This window comes from Rattus rattus, chromosome 1, assembly GCF_011064425.1.
Source record: "Rattus rattus isolate New Zealand chromosome 1, Rrattus_CSIRO_v1, whole genome shotgun sequence".
Classification (NCBI taxonomy): domain Eukaryota; kingdom Metazoa; phylum Chordata; class Mammalia; order Rodentia; family Muridae; genus Rattus; species Rattus rattus.
The window spans coordinates 141905778-141927998 of record NC_046154.1 but is presented as its reverse complement, the minus strand read 5'-3'; the positions used below and the strand labels follow the sequence as shown (position 1 = coordinate 141927998).

The 22221-nt window shown below is 38.3% G+C and overlaps 1 protein-coding gene across 1 annotated transcript in view; it reads right to left on the bottom strand.

The window, feature by feature from the left end:
• Positions 1 to 22221, bottom strand: part of St18 (ST18 C2H2C-type zinc finger transcription factor) — a 112330-nt gene that overhangs the window by 73707 nt on the left and 16402 nt on the right. Inside the window, exons 3-4 of the mRNA XM_032906474.1 lie at positions 9578 to 9632; positions 7628 to 7658 (exon numbers count right to left, since the gene is read on the bottom strand). Of these exons, the coding sequence (XP_032762365.1) occupies positions 7628 to 7658; positions 9578 to 9632 (86 nt within the window). The remainder of the gene's footprint in view (positions 1 to 7627; positions 7659 to 9577; positions 9633 to 22221) is intronic.

Here is a 22221-nt window from a genome sequence, read left to right as displayed (position 1 = left end):
CCATTTAGCCAGTGTGCACATGCATGTGTATGACACAGTAAGCCAAAGGCTGGCAGAAAAAAAGTCACAGCAACCCAGGGAGAGAAAATAAAGCACAATGAGATTCATCCATAAAGGTGAACTTCTCCCATTAATGTAATTTAGAAACGAAGACAAATTACTTTTTCCAAGAACATGTGACTACGTCACACCTGCAACAGAAGTACCAATTTATTTGCTACATTTATCTGAATGTAGAGATTTGTTCCACAATTTTGTCCTCTTCCCATTATTCCTGAACTAAAAATTTGGAACCTAGAGAAATACCCAATGTGTTTTTAAAGGAAAGTTTATCCTCATCACATGGTAGAGGATCTGCTTATCAGTTTGTAATAAGCAATCTCCCAGGGAACTCATTTTGGAGGTGATTGTGCAGCTGAAGTTCAAAGAAGAAAGGAGAGCTGGAGGTATAGATTCCTTTTTCACATACATGTACTTAAAGAGATAAGACCATCAGAGAATCATGGGTATAGAGAAAGAAATATATACCCCGAGGAACCTAATGTTAAGAAATTAGGGAATCAAAGACAAGCGGCCACGAGTGGTAGAAGGAAATCAAGATGGCTGCCAAGTTAGAACACGTGTTTTCTAGAATGCCTGGAGGCCTGGCCTTCCTGCTCTTATTTTAAGCTCAGTGATCCCCCCACACACTGACCTCTGGCTATGTTGTGCTATCCTCATGCAAAGAGGGCTCAGGGATCTTGGAGGGTTATGGGGAGCTCTGCATCTATTACAGTGGGCACCGTGAAGAGTCTGCAAGGCTTACTTAACTGCTCCCACGGATGAACCTGGAAGAACAGTTGACTCCATGGTTGCCACATCAGGAAGGTGCAGAGAATCAGGTGGGGTTCTGTCCCAAACTCCTTAGCACTGGCTAGCCTGAGACTCTGACCTTCAAGTACTCACATGTCCTGCTGGAATACTGGCTTGTTTGTATGGCCCCTCTCCTCAGATCCCTCTGCTCAGGACTGGTGGTATTTGTTTCTGTCTCAAAGTTTTGTCTTCTCTTCTTGACTATAAATGACTAAATCAGGCCATAGTAGATATTGACAAGAACAAAAGCAACTCACTTTTACATTTAACACTTTACTATAATACTTGATAGAATATACAACTGGTTGACATGCAATTGAGGGACCAGTGGAAGCACTAATGACTTTGAGGAGGCATGGCCATATTAAAAATGGCATCTGTCTTCATCACAATTTAATAAAAATTTCTTCAAAAATAAGGGAAGGCATAGGTCAGTAGAAAGAAATTGGAAGAGGAGGCATGGCTGGCACTTTTTAAAATTAAACAAAATTTGAAACTTTTATATCTAAGTAGTATATTTACATTACTTCCAACCCCTTTCTCTGACTGAACTCTCTCAAATTCATGACTTCTTTTTAAATTCCTATTTTATACATGCACATGCCACCGTGTGTGTGTGTGTGTGTGTGTGTGTGTGTGTGTGTGTGTGTGTTCATGTGCGTGTGCACGTATGTCTGTAAACCACTTGTCACTGGATAGCCTATCAAGAGGCTTGTTTTTAGAGAAGACTGATTCTCCTCCTCTCAGCAACTATTAACTGACTAGCTCCTTCTCTAGGCTTAGGGTCTTAGGTGTTTTCTCCCATTCATGTTGGCACTTTGAAGCTAGTTATAAAGAAGGAACAGGCTAAATAGAAATGCTTCATACAATGTATCCTTTAACATGATTTATTCTAAAAGACAAAAAACAAATATAGAGGTTAATGATGAATGAGTATTTTATTTCTAAAGTAACATGGGGATTCAAAGAAGAATGAAATAAATTCTCTATATTTAAAGAAGTAGATTTTATATAAAAAGACAAAATTATATCAAATTGATTAGATTTTTATTTAATTTGTTCCCTTTCTGTTGTCTTTCCAAACTAGCCTTGCATCTGAAGGCTGAGAATCCACTTTCTTCTGAGTGAATGGACAAATGGAAGGATGTGTAACAAAAGGGCTGAGGGGCCAAAGGAGCTGGTGACTTAAAGAGAGAAGTATAGAAGCTTTGGAAACGCAAAGAAGAAAGATTTAGTCCATCTAGGAGGTCATGGGACACTTCAGAGAGGAAACGTTGTGACTCCTAAGCTGTAAAGAATGAACACGTGTTCCACACAGAAAAACTAAAAGAGGAGAATTTGGTCAGCCAGAGCCTTTAACAAAATTGAGATGCAAAAAAGTGTTTTATTTTGTATTTCACAGAGAGACTTTTACTCGGTGTTTTTTTGAAGCATTGCTCACAATTAAATTAAAATCTCAAAAGTAAACAAAATATAAATATCATACCTCTATTTACAATTTCTCTGTAAATTGTATTTATAATAGCAAAAGAGGAAACAGCATGAAGAGTAGAGTTTTCTTGGAAGGAAGTATGGGGATGAGATTGAAATGAAAAATTGGGGGTATCTTTAGACTAAGGGTCTGAATGTTTGTATTTTATATGTGCTGGGAAACGGGTAAGATATTAGAAGTGACCTCTCCCACTGCCTGGGAAAATGCTTTGTTTATATCCCTTCTGGGGATGCTGTTACCTGATTCCATGGCTTTACTACGGGTGCTGTTTGTTATGTGTCCACTGTATCAACACTGCACAGGTGCAGAAGAAGCAGTGAGAGGATAAATATCAAAGCACATTCATCCTTTGGTTGGAGCAGAAAATTTAAACATGCTTTGGAAAACATCCTAGCAGTCAACAAATGAATCCTCGTGGCTCAACTGAATAGTCTGGGGTAGTAGAATTCGGCAACAATCGTGATTTCTAGAGATGCTAGTGACATTGGCTCCTCACTTATATCAACAGTGGGTTAATAGAAATCACCAATTTCCTTGAGATAGTGTTTGAGCATGGAAGTAAGAGATAACAAAGGCATAATAAAATTTTTTGTTTGCAACTTGCTTTAGAGTTTTTGAATAGCTGTATTTATTTCTTAGCTCTATAGTATTTTCTGGTAGGAAATATAATGTATATAATATAATGTAGAAAGTACAGAATTAAGCTGAAAAATACCATAGCTATCAACATAATCTACACGAGGGCGTGTGTGTGTGATACACACACACACACACACACACACACACACACACACACACCCCAATTCCTCAGTATCCTTGGTGTATAATTTCCAAAACTTCTCCTCAGAGACCAGAACCTGAAATGCTCAAGACCCATTTCTAAAACACATAGTAATCAAACATGTCCTGAATATAGCCCCCCCCCGTTTACATCATGCCTTGATTACTCCTAACGCCCAAAAGCATAAATGATAAGTGATTAGCTGTCATATGGCTCTGGATTAATTTTCTTAAATTATATTTGTACAGGCTCAGTACCTCTCAGGCTTGAAGAATACTTTCTAATATTGATGGTTGAATCGAAGACATGGAACCCAGGGATATGAGAGTCATTTAGTACTTTAATTTAAGGGTGTGAGACAGACTAGGACTTCATGGTTAGCCCAGCAACTCTTTCACAATGCAAAATAAAAGTTTAAGGCCCTTGATAATTCACCAATGAAGAAACAAAAATTATGCAAGAGAGGAATTTGTGTCATTTCTTGAAATGTTCATATAGACTTGAAATGAGAGCCAACGCATGAAAAACAGTTGGAAGAAAGAGGCAGTGCTCACTTTGCAACTGGCATTCTAGGAACAAAGAAAGCATAGTAGAGCTTGTTTTTAACCCAGAACATGTTTTGCTTTGATTTATTAATTTGCTGACAAAATTTAAGTTAAAGTAGCTAGGACACAAGACTGCAGACATGGTGTACAGTCTACCAGAGCAGAGGTAGGTAGAAACGCAGGAAGCTACAGAGAAGCTGCAGGAAGTAGTGGGCACACAGAACCCAAGCTCTTCCTTCTGAGTCTCCTACTCAGGTTGCACTTTAGGGACTTCCTGAGCCTGTACCCAGAACCCAAGCTAAAATACAGTTAATGTCATTTGTCCTGAGTGCTAACTGGCTTATTATGTGGATCCAATTAGATATTGTGGATATTGTTTCAAGAACTAAGTCCATGTGAGTGAATTCAGGGGCTAATAAGTAACAAGTTCAGTGCTATCAGGTTTATGCAAATAGACAAATATATGATAGTATTATAATAGTTCACTGAATTTTCTTGCTAAGCACCAAACTTCATTTTGTTTTCATTCTTGTAAAAGGCTTCCCTGATAGATTTTGAAATGGTTTTCTACCAAGTAAGTTTCTGTTAATATTTTATTTAGTTATTACCTAGTTGTTAGAAATATTCATGTAGTATTAATATCATCATGACTAGTAATGGAAGCTTTATTTTATTAAAATTGAATGCATAAAGTATTAAAATGAGGCTGTTAGAAAACATGAGAAAAACGGACACCATCTAACTTTGTAAATTAGAATAGTTTTCATCTATTTCATCAAAGCATTAGCTTTTTAACTTATTGACTAGAGTTCATAAAAGATTCAGCAGTTTAAAACTTACAATATCAAAGGTGGGGTTTTAAGTAAAGTAAAATATTCAAGAAAATAAAGTAAGAAGAGACATCAAAGTGGACATTTCATTATAACACTTGAGTTGACAAATTGGTAACAGCAATAGACCACTGAAGGACAATAAAGTACCTGAGGGCCTTGTGTTTATTTGTCTCTCTAAGGAGTCACATAAGAAAGTCATTTTAGAGGTAAGAATATGTTTTCCTAATTAGAGGAAGGGGGTGGACTGACTGCCAACATGAGAGCCAATTACCAGAATTAGTAGATACAATAGCATAGGTTCAGATCTCAGAGAGTGGTAATAAGGAGAGAGCAGAGATAATGCACTGGTTGTGACTGAGGAAGCCAGCAGAGCTTTCTCTATACTGCCTGTAACCTGAACATGTTAGAGGAAAAGTGGAAATGCTAATAAGGGAGATGATTAAAGGTGGACCTGTGGTTATAAATTGCTTTTTTAATGGTGATGATAGTAGCTGGCATACAGAATAATAAGGAGACGAGAATGTCAGTATCAATTTTTATTAGTGCCATGAACAATACACAGTATATTGAAATTAGCTTCATTTGTATTACTACTTTTTTGTAAATCGCCACTCTGAAAGCAGTAACATGCCCAGTTCATTTTAAAGTGAACTGTGTAAAGTTACTAACCTTCTCTATGAAATAATCGGAACTCCTATGTTGGGAAAAGAATTCCACATTTCTTAGTGGCACTTAGAATTCAGACACATGGCTGTGATGCTCAACAAAAAGCCAGTGGAGTTGGTTAGAAGTGAATCTAGGAAACTGGACAGAAAAACTAAAAAGGATACCAATACATGTTTTCATATAGCTCACTACCTTAGTTTCATCCACAAGACATGCAGAATGGTAGGTAGGGTCTCGGCCTGGGTGAGGTTACACTGTAAAGAATCCCAAGCATGGCTGTCCTGCTGAGCACAGAGATTCAATTTCAGTAAGTACTTCTTTGAACTCATTCAGGAGACCTGAAAATTTGTGAATTTCTCCAGCCACTGAGATCCTCCCTTTGAATTATTTTATTAGCCGATTAGGTAAAATGAGATATTTGATATGAATAATTTTTATATAATTAGAAGACAAGGAATTCCCTGTCCATAATTAGTCTGGTGTAGGTCAGCCCCAGGCTGACTGGGGCACTCTGAGGTCTAGCCTCTTTTTTTTTTTTTTTTGGTTCTTTTTTTTTGGAGCTGGGGACCGAACCCAGGGCCTTGTGCTTCCTAGGCAAGCGCTCTACCACTGAGCCAAATCCCCAACCCCGAGGTCTAGCCTCTTGAGGTCCCACCCAGGTGATGGGATAGCAGCTCTGTGATTTACACCTTCCACTGGATTAGCTGTGAGGAGAGGAAGCCCAGCCCAGGAGAGAAACAGGTCTGTGAATCAGGAGTTCAGATGATTTACCTGTGCACCTGTGGGATACTGGCATTAGCTATGGACTTTCATGTTTGTTTTGAAAATTTCAGCCATTATATATAAGGTTACTATGAGGATTAAATGAAGTTATTGGATGATAAAGTTAACATCTGGTATATAGGATCTTAACAAAACGAATTTTACTGTAGTCATTAATGCTAATAGCATACTTAAAAAGAATTTTTTTTTTACAAAAAGTTACATAAAACATTTCCACACATTTTCTTCTTTTAATTCTATCTGCATCTTCATCTGAGGTAGACACTCCATCTAGGTCAATGCATACACATCATTCCTCCAGACTTGTCTCATTTAAAGTCACTTTTATAAACTCTTATCACTTAAAAAGGCCCTTTCCTTTCTGTGAATGACTTGATTCCCTAAAAAGATTGTGGTTATGGCCACAAGGAATCCATCTATGTGGTCACAGCAAACCTCTAGAAACGCATTGTATGGTACTACGAACATCTCAGGTTCTCTTACCCCTTCATCATTTAAACATCAAGCCCCAACCCCCCGCCAAAAAAACCCCAGGAATTTTAAATAGGAGTTGGTTTAAAAGGAACAATTAGAAATGAGGCAAGCAATCTCATACTTTACATGTGATCAGTTCCATAATTTTAATGTGGTCCAAATGTATTCGCATATCATGTGCAGTGCTCCAAATGCTCTAGTTTAAAATTTTAAATTCTTAATGGTGATATCATTAACCCAGGCAAACATATAGATTTCCTGATAGCAATTTTTGCCTAAAAAGTAAACCCAAATTCTAAATAAGGAAATGAATGGATACTCAGACAAGTTAACTCACTTAAAAGAGGAAGTAACTGACTGCCCGTGTTGCAGGGAAATCAGCAAGCACAGTACCTGGGATGAGCAGCATGGCCTGTCCCTCTGCAGGGTAAGTAGGCAAGACACTATAGCATTCTGTGTCAAACATCCCCCGACACACATAAATAGAGGTATCTGAGTTCAGAAGGTCAGGCCAGTTCATGGAGTGGGGACTTGGTGGGTTGGCAAGGGCAATTGTATTACTCAAGGAAAGTGTATCTTAAGGCTGTGCTCCTTCTCACCAGAAGTCCTTTCTTTTCTTTGTACTTTATGTTTAAAGTTTATACTTCGATAATAATTTTGTGAAAGCAGATCTAATGAACTTCTGTATCACTCAGTAAGGTAGAATTTTCAGAACACTGCCTAAGCTATAATACGTAACACAGAAATGGAAGGGCATGCTTCAGAAAGATTGCATTATTTTCCATTGTGTAGGCTAAAATTGGAAGTAACTAGCTGATGGCATTTCCTAATTATTTACAACAAAAACTGCATAGCTTAGAATCTAGGCAATTTGTTATTTAGCCAATGGACCATCAGTGCAAAGTCCCGCCACACAAGACATACCAGCACCTAGAAAATAGGTGGCCAGTGAGGAAAAGCAGGTATAATCGACATTATACAAAAGTGTTTATTTAATTAGAATATTAGATCAAATACTTTTCAGCCTCATTGTCAACACAACTGCTCCCTTCTCTGCCTCCCTGAGGGTTAGAATGAGCCAAGAAAAGTCACTCTGGCTTAGTCTTCATTCTGAAGCATGGGCTCTGAGCTGGGGAAAACAACTCATTCTAACTAATCACACCAACCAATATATGAAAGAGTCACGTAGGGGAGGTCTTACCTGAGCTCTGGGATCAGAGAATCCATTGGAACTGTTCACAAAAACATGAAAGAAAGGAAGGAAAGAAGGAAGGATGGAAGGAAGAAAAAGAGAAAGTCTCAATTGAGTTTATTTTTAAAACTGTTTGACTGAAACTTTAACACTAGTGAACGGCTAGGACAGACCCCACTTGGCTTCTCATTGAATGGAATGAGTTTTCTTTTACTCTGGGCTTTTGGAAATAAGAGGACAGACAACATGGCCTCAAAACAGATTCATCCTAGGTTTGATGCACTGAGTAGCCTTGGCTCCTTATAGATTAGTAGGTTAGACTTTACAGTGACCTGACATTAGATGTATTTTGAAAAAAAAATTCAGAAACAAGGAAAACTTGATTCTCTTTGGGATGGAGAACTACTCAAAGGACTATGAAGACTATTGCTTTTATTTATTTTATTCCAGGCCACAGATTCTACGCAGGCATCTACCTATGTGTTAGATCACAGACTTCGGTATACATATTTAATGACAGCAAGCTTTACTAGTAAGCATCTCAAGTTGATTCCAAACAGATCCTACATATGGGAGACAAGAACAGGCTTCAGCACTGTTAGTACTAACAGCCTTTCAAAATAAGGGACTTTTTCAAAGAGCTTTGAATTTCTGCCTGAAACTCTAGGAACTAAAGGAATTTGTGTTGGTAAATACCTGCCTACACAAGGATAAGCAGCATATGGAGGGAGACAACAGGTGGTTTCCAAAATTACTCACGCTTCACAAGAAACAGTAGTACACTTCTAAAAGAACATGTTGGCTCTATTGAAGGCCGTGTGTGCATTGCCAAAAAAATAAAGTCCAAAAATAATTGCAAATTAAAAGACCCACATCTTGAAACTGTGGTGGAGTGGTATGCTTTGAGACATCAAAATAAGAGCCAAACAGTCTAACTCTAGAATCCTGCTATTTAGAAAAAGCAAGAACATATTCTAAATAATAAAATAGACTCGTATTCTTGAGCATAATATCCCATTAAGATGTTTGCTGCATGAAAATTAGAGCCCTAAAAACATATTATTTCAAATTTAAAGATATAGGATATAATCACTTCGAAAGTCATTTAAGCTGAAACTCCATAATAATAGAGGGCAAAGGTTCTTCTCAGCAGAGAAAAGTCAGGATTACTTTGCATTTGGAATGCCGTGGTCAATGACAACAACCACATGCATTTTTAACTAAACACTTTCATCTTTGACTGAATAAAAATCATTGTGACCCTGTATTTGGTTAAATCGGAATTAACTATGCTGACTACATATGTCGATGCATAGCTAACAAATGCATTACATTTACTTAGTCACTCTCATAAATCATGAACCCTCCCAGGAAGGTAGGGTTACAGCGGCTCAGCTCTCCTCAGTCAGCATCAATACTCTAGTATGAGTGTGAAGGACAGCACTCTAGAATGTTTTCAGAGCCATGGTGAAACTAGTTTTCTACTTAGAATTCAGGGTCACAAAATATACCTAATTACAATAAAAGTTATTTTCCTTGAGGGGTATAATTGCCAGTCAATCTTGTTTTCCAGCTGTTTAGATCATCAAGGGTCTGTTTATATTTCAATATTACATTACCATCTGTTGGTTACAAAAAAAATAGGGGTAGCCAACAGGTTGAACCTTCCAAACATTACTTTCTGGAGCTGTCTGGAACTCCCAGTAGGAATGGTGGAAAAGCAAATGTTATCATTTCTCTTGAACTAGGTAGAGACTGGGACTATTAAGCCAGACAGCATAAACATACAATTAACTGTGGTAATAGACTGACGATCTGGTTTTAGTCCCAGTCACTAGAGAGCATCACTCCTGTAACCCAAAGGTGTCCTCACTTACTAGACACGAGGGCCAAGCATAGGTATGCCCGTCTTTCATGGTGCGGTTGGCACAGTGTCAGAGAGGCTGCTCACCAACTCACCTTCGGTTCCTTTTGACAGAGTATGCAACGCTTTATCTTCAACCTCTGCATCCATCTGTAAAATGAACACAAGTACTGAGATCATTACTTTGATACTGACCAGTCAATGAAAACATGTAATTAGAAATTCTGGAGGTCATTATGAAGGCATGCAGCCTTCCATGTTCCTGAATTTCCTCTTGGCTCTATGGAATCTGGCTGACAGTTCTTGAGTACTACTGATTTTAGAGACACATCTACAGATGTTAGAAACCAGAAATGAAAACAGCGAGAGGGCAGATGGCCTTGTCCACAAGTGTTTGCTAATGATTTGCATGCTTCTAGAATTCCAAAGACTGAAAGGGGGTTGTCTCATCCTCAGTGTTGCTAGAGTGAGAAGATTTCCAAATATCAAGCCAAAGAATCCAGACTGACTAATGGATTTCAAATGCAGCCTCCCTTGGAGATGCTTTCTGATTATGACTCTTTCTAAGTTAGGAAAAACAATTGCCTATGTAAAAATACAACCAAAAGACAAACCCTTGCAGTGCCTCGCCAAAATACTATCAACAACAAACTACGATTTCTCTCTGAATTCCAGAAAAACTCCAGTCATGAGATCACCCAAATGTAGAAGAAACATAAAATCCAAGTGAGGCACAGGGAAGCGTCAATTCCTATCATTACTGAAGGTTTTAAATGTAATCAAATAAATTATCAAAGAAATACAGGCTTTCAAAGCCTTTTTGTTTTCATATACTCTGACCCCATGAGCATTTTCCATTTTGCAAGAATCCAGTAATAACCTCTGAGTTTAATTCACTTCTGCACATTTTTAGAATTCTTCAGTATAAACAAGGTACTTTGCTTGTGGAAATGAGACGGTGAGCAGGAATGCTTCGTGGCTCCAGTCCTTAAATCCTGACATGCACAGCGGCAGTGCGACTGCCGTGGTAATGGAAGCTAGACTCCGCTCTCAGACGCTAGGTTGTGATTGAAGGCACTGACCTGCCATGGACTTATAATAGGGGAGCAGGTGTGGCAATGATGGACTTTAATTTCCTTTAATAAACCTTTTATGTGCCACACTTTTACTGCCATTCGACGCTCTCCAAGGTCCTGCACATAATAGGTTCATTACTTTTGATTACTATAGTCTATTGAGACAAACAACTCCACAACACACTATATATTATGTTCAGTTAAACCAATATAGACTATTTATCCATTGTGCATTTTTTCACCTGCAACACTACAGATGAAATTAACAACAGCTCTCGTAAGCTAAAACTATTAAACCCACCAGAACTCTTTTGTCATGGCTTCATAATAAGCGCCACACCAATCATTGAACTGCTTTTTAAATTAGCAAACAAAAAATGTTCACGGCTTTGGCTGAACAGCAGCCACTTTAGTCTAAATAAAACGGTTCATTGTTATAAATATTTTAAAAGTACACAATAAGAGAAAACAACAATAAAACAGAGGTGATTTTTTTTTCCTGTTGATTTCCTTTCTTTCGAAGCCATGTGAGTTTATGACAGATGCGACACTGCCTAGGATTAAAAACTTGGTTTATTTGGACGGCATGGACTGTTGAAATCCTCCTCCCAAGGATCTCCGCTTATAAAATTGGTTCAGTCCAATGCAAGAGAAACAACAAAACAGAGAGACTGATTTTTTTTGAAACCTGTTGAGGAAGCTTCGAAGCCATAGTGCAGCTTATGACAACATAAAAGTACACTGCCTAGCCATTTTGAAAAGGCCTTTAACTCAGGGAAGGGGATGAGTCTGTGAAAAAACTGAAAATAGACTGCCTCCCAGGAGGTATATACAAAAGTTTCCATATTATTCCTCTTTATAGCAGCATTGATAAAGTGGGGTCTGGGCAGTCCTACCTTGGACATCCATCTCTTCACCGATACTACACCTGGGAAGGTAGGAATGTACAAAACTCTGACCTTGAATTTCACCATAACTGTATTTCTGGGCTATTATTTTTTCTTTTTGATAATATATATATATTCCTATGTAAGTGTTAGTTTTGAAGTTTAACTTGGGCCAATTCATAGGCATGCAATGGAACAAGGCTAAAATTTAAGGCTGTCAGTTTCACCAGCCTTTTCTTCTTTATTCTGATTAACAGTGGTAAGTTCAGTGTCTGTCACATGGCAGGTAATAAATCAGAAATCTAAAACACATAAGCCTTTCTTTTTGGTGGGAATTTTTAAAACTGTGAGATGTTTTTTATCTTTTCTTCCATTCTAATTCAAAACCAGATCTTTTTGGACCATGAATAGGAAGCACTGTGAAAACCACATACACACACGCACACACACGCACACACACATGCATACATGCGCACACGTGTGCACGTGCATATACACATACCAGGTCTTTGCTCTCTAGAACTTTACACATGAGAGCAGGAACTTCTAAATGATCTTCATTTGAATTACTCCATGGGTCTTGATAAACTGCAAAGGAACATGGGTAGTTTTTCTACAGACAAACCTTACTAAAGTGGATGTCTTGGTCTAATCATGTGCATTCAAGGTGGGAAAACCACTGTCTTGTGCATATTTGAAGACGAGCGGTAGGAGTGGTACCTACCCTTCCCAATTCCTCATGAATTATAAAGGAGCACATGACTGTTACATGACTGAGGCAAAGTGATTTAAATAATATGTAATGTAATCTTGAAAATTACAGTTCTTAGAAACTTTTTTTGGCCTACTGGCAAGTGATATTCATTATCTTTCTGCTTAGGCATTACAATGTTATTGAAAAGATTGTCGTTAACATTGCAAATTTATGATTTCTTTTAAAGAGAGATTTATTTTTTAAAACTTGTTCTGTAGAGCTTTTGTAGAGCTTCTGAGATGTCTACAGCAATTCTTCTAATTTGCCACTGCATTTTTTTCTCTGAAACCACATAAATATGAATAACACATGGTAGTGCACAGCTTTAATCCCAGCATATGGGAGGAAGAGGCAGGTGGATCCTCTGAGCTTGAGGCCAGCCAGCCTGGTTTACATAGTAAGTTCCATGTCAGCCATGGCTACACAGTGAGACCCTGTGTCAATAAACCAACAAACAAACAGGGGGGAGTTCAGTGTAATTTGTAGTTCCCATGTACCATGTGAAATATTACAGCAGGAAAAAAGGTAGTTCCTGTCCAGAATCTAACATAAATCAACAGGGAAACTTTTGCAAAAGGCTTCCTGGTGTACATGGTCTTCTGGATAGCTGAGCAAATGTCTGAACAAATGGCAAGTATAGAAAACACTAATGAAATAAAGAATGTTAATAAACAACGTTTCATAGAGGATACAGAAGAATCAGAGGGAGGAATAAGCCGATAACCAATGAAGCAGGAAAACCGATGACGTCTATTTAGCTGACTGATGACAGACGCTGTTTAGCATCTTTGCTTGCTTACAGGCCTTTACAGAGATGTATGAGCAGTTTCCTAGCTACTGTACTTGACCGCTTTTTTTTTTTTATTGGCGTTTGCTATATCACAGGCAAAAACATAGACCTCTCCCTCAACACTCTGGTGCAGAAATCTGAGCCCTACTATGGAGTTGAAAGCAAGTCCCAGGCTGTCTTCTGAGAAGACAAGGTTCTAGGAACATCACACAGAATTTATAAACTCAATTGCACTTACACTTTGCCTTTTCTTCAACAGAGATCTATGTAGAACCCTATGACACTCTGGTTCTTTGGAGAAGAGCAGGTTCATAACATGTGGAAAAGTCATTCTAGTAACTTTGGTTTGAGGTAATTTCTGAAAACTCTTACACAGTTAACATTGTGCCAACAGTTACCTCAAACAGGGACTTTTATTTTGAAGAGATTTCCCCATATATCCACTGTTCATTACCCTTCTTTTAAAGTTTTTGCTTTCTGTTTTTATTTGTGTGTTTTATTTACTGGGGAGTTGCTGCATGTGGATGAGTGCACATGCGTATGTGGATGTGTGTGCACATATGTGTGTGTGAAGCCTGACGTCGACCTTAGGTGTCCTCCTTAGTAGACGTCCATCTTATTTTCTGAGACAATGACTTGGGGCTCTCAGGTACAGGCAGACTGGCAGACTAATGAGTTTTAGGACCTTCTTGTCTCCATCTCTCCAGTACTAAGTTTATAAGTGCACACTGCTATGCATGGTATTTTACTTAGGTATTGGGGATCAAGTTCTTGTCCTCATACTTGTGCAAAAAGCATTTTATCAATCAAGATGTGTTTGAGTTTCTTTTACTTCTTAACCAAGGCTCACTGTGTTTCTTTCCTGGCATGTCTAAAATGACAATATTTTACTATATTACATCATTGGATATATTCCATTATTATTGTGGAATGTCAACTCTAACTTTTCTATTTACAGTGGTACTGGGGATTGAATTCAGGGCCTTGCATTTGCCAGGCACGTGCCTTTCTTCTGACCTACAGCCAGCCCCAGCTCACAACAGGTTCATTCAATCCCGAGAAGTTTGTTGCAAAATGGAGAGGCTACTGTGTTATGCAGGACAGTCCTTGGCCTTCTCCCTGAGATGCTGTGTATCCCTGGTGGATACTTCCCTTGTCAGAAGTGAAATTTAGAAAACTAAAAAAAGAGAAACCTAGGAAACTAGAAAAGGCCTAGAACTCAAGAAAATAAATTCACTAGGTAATGACAGTTTATCAGAATAAAATTTGTCTAGCTTGAGGACAAAGAGGCCAGTATTAATTGTCCTTTTTAAAATGATGCTAGTCTGTTCTAAATGCACCTGTGGGTCAGTATAAAATGGTAGCCTAGATGTTTACTTTAAAGAAGGAAAGTTGTGAAGAAATGAGCTGCTATATTAAATAGAGGAAGGTGCTGACTTGTGGTGAGAGATGCGGAGCTAGACTTTGTCTATATTTCTCTATTCTTAACTTTCTTTTATTCTGTTTTCTATGCATTTATTGATTGCTGAGAATGAACAGAAGCATGTTCTGTGTCAACCTTTAGAAGTGTAAACTTTAGCAAAACGATTTCACATAGCACCCCATAGTGACTTTTATCAGTTTTTTCTAATTCCCACTTATTTAAGGCACCCAATTATTGATGCTAGTTCTTTATATCTGCATGTGTATCATTGTATAGTCTTTGATTCTGTAGAGAAAGTGGAGAGGTTGAATAGCATGCTAGTTTAGAGTTACGAGTGGTCTTTTTTCTCTTGTCCCTTAATTCTCTACCAAACAGCAAACTGGAAGGGGGAAGTAGATTCAGCCTGCTGTCAGACAGTATAGTTTATTAGACTGTACTCTTGGCAATAGCTCTATCTAAGGACCACATTCGTGCATGCTACTCACAGGTGAGATAATTTGCAAAGAGAACGTTCTAGAATCCCCAAGAATTTCAGTAGCAAGAGGAAATACTTTATAGTGGAGACTTTCGTTACATTGTCTCTCTGATTTCAAGTGGCTGCCACTATTGTAGAGTCTGTCTAGAAACTTCTACAAGTGGCAATGTTGAATGTAAACCAGAGCCATATGTTTACATCCTCTTGCCAAATATCTGCAACAAATAGTTCTATTTTCCCCACAGGTAACAAGTGTATGTGTGCACAGTTGCAGCACTGTGGCCTAAAAGTCACAGTTTTGTGACATGGGATGGGGTCGGATGCATTGCTAGCTTTATGTTTTTGCGTATTTTAAAAATATGCCTCATTTAAATATAACTTAAGACAACTAACATCTAAAAGGCCTTTGATATTTTCCCTTCCTCATATTTTGAAATTTATCTGCTGCAAAACAGGCAAATTTTAGAAAATAGTTTCTTCATAAGACATACATTATTTTGAATTGACTTTGTCTCATGGACAATCAAATTTCTCACTTTCGTAGGAGAAAACCCTGCAAGTCATCTGGGATACTTATACAATTGTATTTTTAAAGTATCTTTAACCTAACCAATTTTTAATACAAATGAACATACATTAGATTTTTAAATCTGTTCAATCATTAACCATTTCTGTAAGGGCAAATACCAGTAACTAGATACACAACAGTTTGCAGCCCTAGAGCATGTGAGTTACTTAACGGTTAAAACAGTAAGTTGAGTGTTGGTTGTACTGAAAAAAAAATCATCATTCTAAACTCAGCAGCAACAGCGAATTTCAAAGCAAATGCACAGAGGTGACCACTGGTGACTAGAAAAGCCTTTATATTCTTTGATTAAATGACTTTTCTTTCAATCTACTTTAATTTTTAAAAATAAAAGTGAGATCACACCACTCTTTCTGCAGTTAACCTGGGCATGCCAACTGCCTGCTCTGGCCCCTCAGAGTGACTCAATATTTTTGTTCAATTTAGTAGAAAATCTTGAAATTCATCCTAGTGAGAGAAAAAGTAAAAGAAAGAAAGCCTATGAGGCTGGACCAGAAAAATGCTTATTTAAAAGAACCTTAGTGAATGACAGAGGACATGTTGGCATCTTTTACCTATAATTTGGTTGGCCACAATACAAACAGAATGAACTTGTCATACTAAAAATTGTATTATTCTTACTAATAATTTTATGATTCATGTTTGCAGTATTAGGGATTGAAGCCAGGACCTGTGCATGGTAGGCAAGCCCTTTACCACTGAGCTCTATCCCTAGTCCTATGATGACTTTTATTATTACTCTCATCCATCAAAAGGAAGATGTCAGGGCATGGTCCTCTTTGAGCTCTAGTGAAGAAGCTGCAAAATGTTCCCTTGCTACCTGAGCTGCTCTGAAAGGGGCCAGCAGATGATATTATTAATCCCATGGCTAGAGTTTGAATTCACTTTTCAGGGAAACAACCTGTTTTTTCATTTATTTTACCACCAAATAACAATATACAAGGCTGCATCCCCTCTATTCGGTTCCAGCGTGGGGGGAAAAAAGACACTGAAAGCAGTGTAGTGCACTCAGCATCCTAGAGGGGGCCCTGCTGCACCAATGCCACGAGCACGCATGCCCATGGTTACAAGTTTTGACATTTTAAGTCACAGGTCTCCAACCCTCCTTGCAGGAGACTTCTGACGCTGGCCTTTTACCTAGTGCAGTGTCCTGAAGCAGCAGCCTCTCAGCCACACATGCCTGTTCCTTGCAAGCTTTGACCAAAGACAAAGCAGATGCTTTTATAACTCAAGTCAGCAACTGTGGCTGTGCAGAAGAAGCAGGCAGCAAATCCACACAGTTGCCCGAGTAGAAGAATGGAAAAGTAGTACCACAGCTAGGAAATTCGTATTCTGTGTTTGATTGCAACTTTAAAGAAACGTTTTTGGCCCATTCTGCTGTGCTCTTGATAAAGAGTTCTGGAGCCTTCCACCTGCCTAGTTCCCTTTGTTTGCCACACACCAACCTAAAACAAAAGATCCTGGAAGCAGTCATAGTGGTGAACAAAGCTCTTTCTAAATCCTGAAAGTAATGGCTTTCTGTCTAATGCCCTATCGTGTTATGTATTTATTAGCAATACATTTTCCATTTATTTTCTCAAAGATTGCCAATAAAGAACAGAATCACATAAGGGAGTAGCTGTAAAGCCTCTGAGTTCCCTAATGTCAAACTCATTAGCATCCGAATAAGCACACAGCAGCACGTCATCTGCACAATCGCAATTTTTTACTACTTTTAATAGCGTTTCTCAAAGGGCTCATTTTCAACTTTCTTCAGTGGTTAGTTGGGTCTCCTGGGAGAAGGAGCTTCCTGACGCTCACAGCTTCTACTCTGCAGCCTAGCCGTTTGCTGTCAGATGCGTCAGCCCTCTGCCCTAACCCCATCTGCTGTGGCTTCCCTCCCTGGAGACCGGAACGGAGGCAGCACAGCTGAGATCTGCTCGCGAAGTGTGCAGAGGGTGCTGAGGAAAGATAAGTTTAGGAATATGATTTGACACGCAAAGACCCAGGATGTGGGAAGCAGAGTGAAAGAAATGGGAAGCAGGGCCTCTCCGGGGGCTCACTGGGTCTGTCACTACAGTTCCACCCAGCTCCTCCGTGGAAGCCCACCACAGTCAAACAGGGGTCTCCCACTGCAACCTGGGCGCCTCTCTTCCCACATATCCATGGCACCTTTAAACCCCCACTCTTACTAAATGTCACTCTCAGGTTTTAAGAATTATTATTTGCTACTCTTTAGTTGTTTTGTATGTTCTGTAAAAAACAAAACAAAACATCTTTTTCCCAATTTAAATGCATAATACCCCATGGGGAAGGCACATTGTTAAGACCCTCAGGCCTGGAGACTTCACCAAGGACCAAGGACTTCTAGCGGGGCTACCTGTACCACTTTCATGGAAGCTCCTACTTTTCTGAAACAGCAACCTCAAAGGTGAAATTACATTGCAACCAAGATGTGGCCCACACAGTGTCTTTCTAATTAATGACTCAGATGTTCAGGTAGCTTAGCTCCACGAAGTCATCAGCCACTAGTCCATGTGATGACTTCCCTTTTTATGAATAATCAGAGGATGTCAAGCCTTAATAACTGCTTCATGGATGTCTACCTACTTCTGCAAACATATGTTGCAGTATGATGAATTTGCTACATTATTTCAAAGAAAAGAAATACAAACATTTGAGATGGTATTTTGTTCTTATAGATTAATGGATCAAGATGATCAATATGTCAACTCTGTCCCCCAAACAAAAAATGATAGTCATATTTATAGTTCCAAAGGAAGTAACATTTATTAAACCTCCCAAACTAAATGTAAAGTGAAAAGTTTGGCAAAGGGTCAAATGAATTTTTCAAACTGTGTGTGTGTGTACCACACACAACTTCTGGCTTAATATAAACTCAATGCCATTTGCCAATGTGTTGTAACTGACATGACCTCACCACCACTATCCATGTGGTATAATATTAACTTACCAACACCATCGATGTGCTCTAACATGAGCTCACTACTATCACCAATGGGGCATAGCACAAAATAACCATCACTGACAATGTGTTCTAATTACCATGACCTCCCCACTACCATCATTGTGGTATGACTAACATGAGCTCACCATCATGTTAGTGACCTTGTGGCAATGATCTTATGGCATTGCCTACTTGGGAAAGTAGCCTGCTCTGTCTAGTCAGGAAATGCAATCCCAAGTCCTCCCAGAAGCCTGGCAAGTTCAAATATAGTTTCCAAAGATTTCAATGTCAGAAAGATTTATTTCCTTAATAAGTCCACATAAAAATACCAGCGTATTTTCTTTTGCATCACTGTTTCTGAGGTCCTGCTTTAACCATGTCTTTCAGTTTTACTGTCCGGTCCACTGCTCCAACTTTTAACAGCTTCACACATTATTACTAGTCTTTGGAAAGGTAACGCAAGTCCTTTGCAGTTCTAAATATCAAGATATATTTTATATTAATCAATATAGTGTTTTAAGTTACAGCTAAAATTTGTGTAATGATGCACTATATCATATGCATATAAATACTTGCATTGTTAATACTGCACACTAGCATGCTTGTGTATATATTAATAGTGTGCATAATAATGTTGAAGGCTACCTGCAGACACAAGGTGACTCCAGTTCCCATTTGTCATTTTACATCTCATAATTCCTGTTACCATTTGTGTTTGTCTCTCTGTTTTTTTCAGTTCTAGTCAATAAGCGTCAGAGTAGGTTTTTTCCCATTATAGCACACAATTCTCTATTTAGGAGATGATGCATCCAATTTCTGTGAGTCTATTGCCACATAATAGTTATGTTGTTAGAAACAAATTTCTTCTGCTGAGCTCTCCAGGTTGGCATTAGATAATACACTTTGTTTTCTGGAACAAATGAATGTAAGTATGAGTTTAATTCAAGATTTTTAGGCAAATAAAAGTGCTGCTTGCCGTCCATAAGCTGTACTTTAGAAGCCGTCCACAGTCAGGTGTCTGATTAGAGCGGGAGCTTCTATGAGCCTGGCATGGTCCACATGGAAAAGCGGTCCTACGGCAATGTGAGGTTGTTTCCAATTTTAAGTTACTGGATATTCACTTAGATTTCACATTATTTACCCAAATGCCTTTCATCATCTACTTCAATACTTTATGTTTCCCTGATTTATATCCAAACTTAATACAGTTGGACGCTTTAAAAGGATAAAGTAGTATCTAAGTAATGTACTGATGAGCATTGAGAGATTTAGTCGACTTTTAGCGGTCCAGCTGTTAAACCTCTATCCTACAGAACATTTCTAGAAACCTTGAGTGCAAGGAGATCTAAAGCCACTTTGATTTGCTTGCAGAACAGGTTGTTTGTGCTTGGAGGTTGAAGTCATGTAGAGGAATGAAGTAAGTGTAGCTTCCACAGTCCTCAGACAGAGTGCTTATACTCACACTAGTAGGTATTCTAGTATTGATCTGTGCACTTCCAGTCCCTTTACAAATAACAATACCCTTCCTTAAAGTCTGATACAATTCCAGTACCTTATATAAGACCTCTATTTCTCCCTCAAGATGATTTAACTTTTTACCTGATTTAAGCAACAAAATAGCCCTGAAAGATGCTTAAAGCCATGTGGTAATTAACATAACTGCATTTAGATGCTATTCATGACTGATAATTCCAACACCTTGTGGGAAAAAAGTTGCATGCTGTAAACATTATAAACATATTCAAATAAGCTTAACACAATCTGCCATGCTTATTTCTGCCTAGATCATGGACCAGCGAAATGGTTAATGCAAATGGATTTATAATTTGCTTTGGGGGGCCAGTTTCTTCTCCTTATTTATTAGCCCAGCTGATGGGGCAGATTTGATGAGGCACTTCTGGAATAATTGAGTCATCACACAAAGAAGGCTGCTAGCATTCAGAGTGGTTTTATCAGCAGCAAGCAGGCCTGATTACTGACAATTACACTCTGATCCGGTGATGGAGGAGAAAGAGCCAACGAGTGGGAAATGTCCGTGTTTCTATCCAGGAATAATTTCTACATTCATTTTACATGCTAAGTGTTTCCTATCTCTGCATAATAAACTGTAAACAGGAATAGATGGCACAATGTCCCTTAATATTTCCTGGTAATGAAGACACAAATGTACAGTGAATGCTGATAAATATAGATGAAACATAAGCTATTCTCCCAGTCTGTATTGTTACCTTTAAAACAAATGCATTTTTGTGGTAAAAGCATAATCATAGCTAATGCAAAAAAATGACAGAAGATTGAAACTGTCCTTGTAACTACATAGAAACTTTGCAAAAGTCCTGTTAATCACAACTGCTTTGAAGACCGGTGAGCCGAAGGTTGAGAGTCTGGAAACCCCATCATCCTGTGTCTCAACTGGAAACTGAAAAACTCCTTGGGTTAGATGCAGCAGAGGACAATGTGACAGTGACCTCCATCCACACTCAGAGAAAACAAGGACAGCAGTACTGAAGGCACCTTCACTAGTATGGATTTCAAGGTCCCTTCTGTAAGGCATGCCATCAAGACACAACTGATTATGAATAATAAAGTTGCCTATGGCCCCTGATCTGCCATGAGCAATGAGTTACTACCATCCTCAAGCAGCTTTTAACCAACTTGTTTATGACACAGCTATCAACAAAGTACCGTGGACAAAAATGTACCTGACAGCTGCCTGTTACACCAGTCTTTTCTCTGACTCGGAATTGAGTTTGAAATGGCTGAAGTACAGGAAGGTTGATATTTCTTAATGTGCTCCCTTAGATTTTAGTGAAAACACTCTAATTTCATATAATATCAAGAATTTATTCTTTTAAGAAGGCAATCAGATGTGAACCATAAATAATGAATCTGCCTGGATCTGTTTGCTTAATCTTTTCTTTAAAGCCCCTTCCTGGCTTCCAAAGAAATAAAGTTATTCTCTGTTCTCCTGTGGTAACTATGGAAACCATGTTTTGTTACACTAAGCACTTCATTTCAAAGCTTGTGTTACAACTAAATATGCTATTTTGAGTAAATCTATACTAAGCATCCTTACAATGTCAAAACATTTTTAATGGAGTTCAAAGAACACTTGTTGATTAAAAAACAAGGCTATTCATTATGCAAAGGGAATTTTATTTCTTTAGGTTATTTCATTATATATATGGTTACACATTATTTTTGATATCCTTGGACATTTTCCAGTTTCCTTACAATTTTCAAGATGTTCCTTAGAATATTTTTAGCAAGTCTGATATTTTTATCAAAAGTAAATGTTTGGTTTTCATTAACATCTACATAATAGTCTTTAAGTATGAATTAAGATGAAAAACTAAGCCGTTTGCCTTCATTGTCTAATGATGAAAATGGAATGGGAGAATCTACTGAAGTCTAAAAGAAAAATGGCATGACTCCTCGTTGTTGAGGCCAATGAACTAATGGATTTTGGAGAAATAATCTTTGGATTTTTATTATCATTATAAAGTTGAATCTTTCATACCGATTATTTTCATGTAAGTATCTTTCTTCTCAAATATACTACCAATGGCTCAATATATGGCTCGGTTACTGCACAGCAATATACATATTGCCCCATGAGGAACAAAGAGTATAAAATGAAATTTAAGGTACTACTCTTGTCATCCTCATTACAAATTAGCAAGTCAAGGATCCTGATGTGATTGGACTGTCCTAAGAGAGAAGGGGACAGAGGAATCAGTGGATATGAGGGCAGCTCAGACAAATTCTGAAGACTGTGCTTCCTGGGACATTTGGAGAAGC